At 45.1% G+C, this 3,172-nt stretch overlaps 1 protein-coding gene across 1 annotated transcript; it reads left to right on the top strand.

Moving 5' to 3' along the window:
• The first annotated feature begins 755 nt into the window (after positions 1-755).
• Positions 756-2,332, top strand: LOC104419591 (26 kDa endochitinase 2). The gene is made up of 3 exons (XM_039301335.1): positions 756-1,105; positions 1,187-1,340; positions 1,821-2,332. The coding sequence occupies exons 1-2, from the start codon at positions 823-825 to the stop codon at positions 1,312-1,314; spliced, it is 411 nt and encodes a 136-aa protein (XP_039157269.1). The 5' UTR covers positions 756-822; the 3' UTR covers positions 1,315-1,340; positions 1,821-2,332.
• The last annotated feature ends 840 nt before the right edge of the window (positions 2,333-3,172 follow it).

The raw sequence follows: 3,172 nt of genomic DNA, 5'->3' as shown, positions 1-3,172 counted from the left end.
ACGTGTCATTTAACTTAATAATTTGATAATAAAATTTAACGAAAACTAACAGAGGGTAAATTTGTCACAAGTGTACCAGTTTATGGTAAATTTGTCAAAAGTATACCAGTTTGGGGTTTTGGTGGTTAAAAAAATAGTTTGGGGTAAATTTGTCACAAGTGTACCGGTTTGGGGTTTTTCAAGATATTAACCCAAAATAATTTTTATTCAGAAATAGTTTTTTATTATGTATCATAGTCGAGTTTCTGAGCATTCAACGTATTTAATAACTACATAAAAATTATATTTCCAAAATAAAAAGAAATATTAATGCATTTGGTACAATTTTCAATTTTTCTGTAACGTGAAATTTCTTTAATTTTTTTAATAATTTTATGAATATTTTATTTTCCTTCTCTTCTTCTTACTCCTCTTGCCAGTCTCTCGCCGGTCGTCGGCCATCATTGAACCCGACAACCAGCTAGGAAGAAGAAAGAAAAAAAAAGAAGAAAATAGCTTGATTATATCATTGTTCCCAAGAATCAAAAAGTTATCTTTTTTACTTCTTAATTCTATTTCAAATCTATTTCGAGAATAAATTTGTTCTCACGAGTAGAAAAATTAGCTGGCATTATTAATTGGATTTATGTTCTTCTTTTATTCTGGATAACCAAAAAATAGAAATAGCCAAGAGTTAACCATTTACCAAACAGGCTCCCACTCGCACTCGCACTCCCTTCGTTAACTTCTATATAAACCCACCCCTCACTTCGTCTCCAAACCACACATAACCGAGCCCCTCTCCCTCTCTCTCCCCCTCCTAAAGCAATCGCTCCGGCAAAGATGAGGTCGCTCTGGGCGGTCGCCCTCTTAGTTTCCTGCCTCGCTATCCTTGGTGCCAGCGTGCAACGAGGCAGCGACGTGAGCTCCGTCATCAGCAGAGCCCAGTTCGACCAGCTCCTCAAGCACCGGAACGACCAGGCCTGCCCCGCCAAGGGCTTCTACACTTACGATGCGTTCGTTGCCGCCGCAAGGTCCTTCCCAGGGTTCGGTACCACCGGCACCCGGGACACCAGGTACCGGGAAGTCACGGCTTTCTTGGCTCAGACCTCCCACGAAACCACAGGTACGAATTTAACGAGTCTGCAATGAGGCCGCCGCATGTACGTAAAACATTGCATGATATCGATACTGTCGGCTCTTGCAGGAGGATCGAAGGGCGCACCGGATGGACCCTACGCGAGGGGATACTGCTTCGTGGAAGAGCGGGACAGGTCGAAAGACTATTGCGATCCCAAATCTGGATGGCCGTGCGCTCCCGGCAGGAAATACTAAGGTCAAGGTCCGATTCAGATCACGCAGTAAGTCCCCTTCGTTCCGATGATTTCTTTGCCTCCGGTGCATGCGCTCATGCAAAAAAGAAAAGTCAAACGCTTCATTTCCACTGAGGATCACTGGCGAAATCGATAAAATGAACGTTGGACATAATTGATATCGATCGAAGTGGAAACTAAAATGTTGATACACTTGATAAGACATCCTTCATTTCCCTAATGACATGGACAAGGAAGTTTTGCGCACCTGTGGACTGATCGGACGATTTACATCAAAGCATTAACTAAGCTGCCGATTAGTACACAGCGAATCCTATCGCATCAACAAGAACAAGATGATTTCTCAAAGCATTAACTAAGCTACCACCGTACCACCGATGACGAACTATCTCTGTTACGCTTCACTTCACAACAACGGAAATATCCAAACGAAAGAGTTCTCCAAATCGACGAGCGTGCGGATGATTAAAAGAAAAGTCCGAGGTAAGAATGATTACGTGCTTCCAGGATTCTTCAGGCACCGCGACAGAGGGCAGCTCAGGGAGCGGCTGCGAGGCCAAGCTGGAGCAGAAAGAGTGAGAGCACGGCGAGAGCAAGCAGGAGAAGGAGGGAGGCGGAGTCAGGGTGCGGATGAAGCAGAACGCTGTCGGACGCCATCGAGGGGAAGGAGTGGCACAGAGCGAGGAGGTTGCAGAAGCCAGAAGCTGAAGCTGAAGCTGCCGCAACCACATCTCCGTCGCTCTCGGGAGAAGTGCCGTTGATGAGGAGGGGGAGCTATGCTTACATCAAAGTTAGAGAAATTGACGACAATCCGAATTATGCAATTACAGGACAAATAACACAGAAATACACAATTAGTTCAATTCTAGTTACTCTCGCAAGTAACTCTTCCGATGTTTTGTTCTTATGAAGCTGTGCTCGTTCTGTGGACCAACATTCGATCTCTCTCTCAGCAGACTTCTGCACCTTCCCTGTGGAATTTTTCAGCAAGTCCCTGAAAAACACCGCTTTCAGAACCATCGCCGCCTCTTCCAGCTGCTCCGCACAAAATTTTACTATCTTCTTCTCGTTGGAATAGTCCCCTTCCTTCAACTTCATGAATGCGCATGGGACTTGACCTGCAACAGCGTCGTTTTGAGCGACAATGCCGGCTTTTGCAACTTTCAGGTGGCTTAACAAGATGGCTTCTATGCGCAATGTGCTGATCCGCTCGTTCCTCGAGACTTGATGTCCCTAACTTGGTCAATCATCCGCATGCCGTACACCAAGATCCCCGGTCCTGTACCACCCGCCAGGAAAGGGCTCCCGGGTCGCCTCCAGGTTGCCAAAGCAGCCCATCATGAGGTTGTTCCTTGGAGCATGATTTCTCCAATTGTTTTTCCGTCGCTTGGAACGCTTAGCATCGTGGTCGGGTCCTTGACATCGACGAGGAGTTCTCTACATTTCAGGTTATGATCATCGTGGTCATTGTCCTCTTTATGGTGGTGTTGTGGTGACCTCAAGGGGCCGATGAGGGCGGGCCCTAGGGCTTCTTGTAAGAGTTTTCCTAATGTTGACTAAATTAATTAATATTGTAATTTATTGTTTTAACGATTACCTGAAATAGCTAGTACGAGTACCTAGAGGGGGGTGAATAGGTATATAAAAGAAATTTCTCGAAGCTTGCACGATATTTAAACAATTAGAGAATTTGCAACGATTAAAAATTCAATCGCAAGACTGAGTAAGGGAAAGAGAGAATTGAACACTCGCTTTATAGTGGTTCGGCTTGATTCAAGCCTACGTCCACTCTTTTCGCACCGACAGCCGATTGGCTGGATTCCACTATGATCAAAGAGTTGTTACGTGTTGATCTTCCT

This window comes from Eucalyptus grandis, chromosome 9 (assembly GCF_016545825.1).
Source record: "Eucalyptus grandis isolate ANBG69807.140 chromosome 9, ASM1654582v1, whole genome shotgun sequence".
NCBI classification, from domain to species: domain Eukaryota; kingdom Viridiplantae; phylum Streptophyta; class Magnoliopsida; order Myrtales; family Myrtaceae; genus Eucalyptus; species Eucalyptus grandis.
This window is presented reverse-complemented; position numbering and strand designations above follow the sequence as displayed.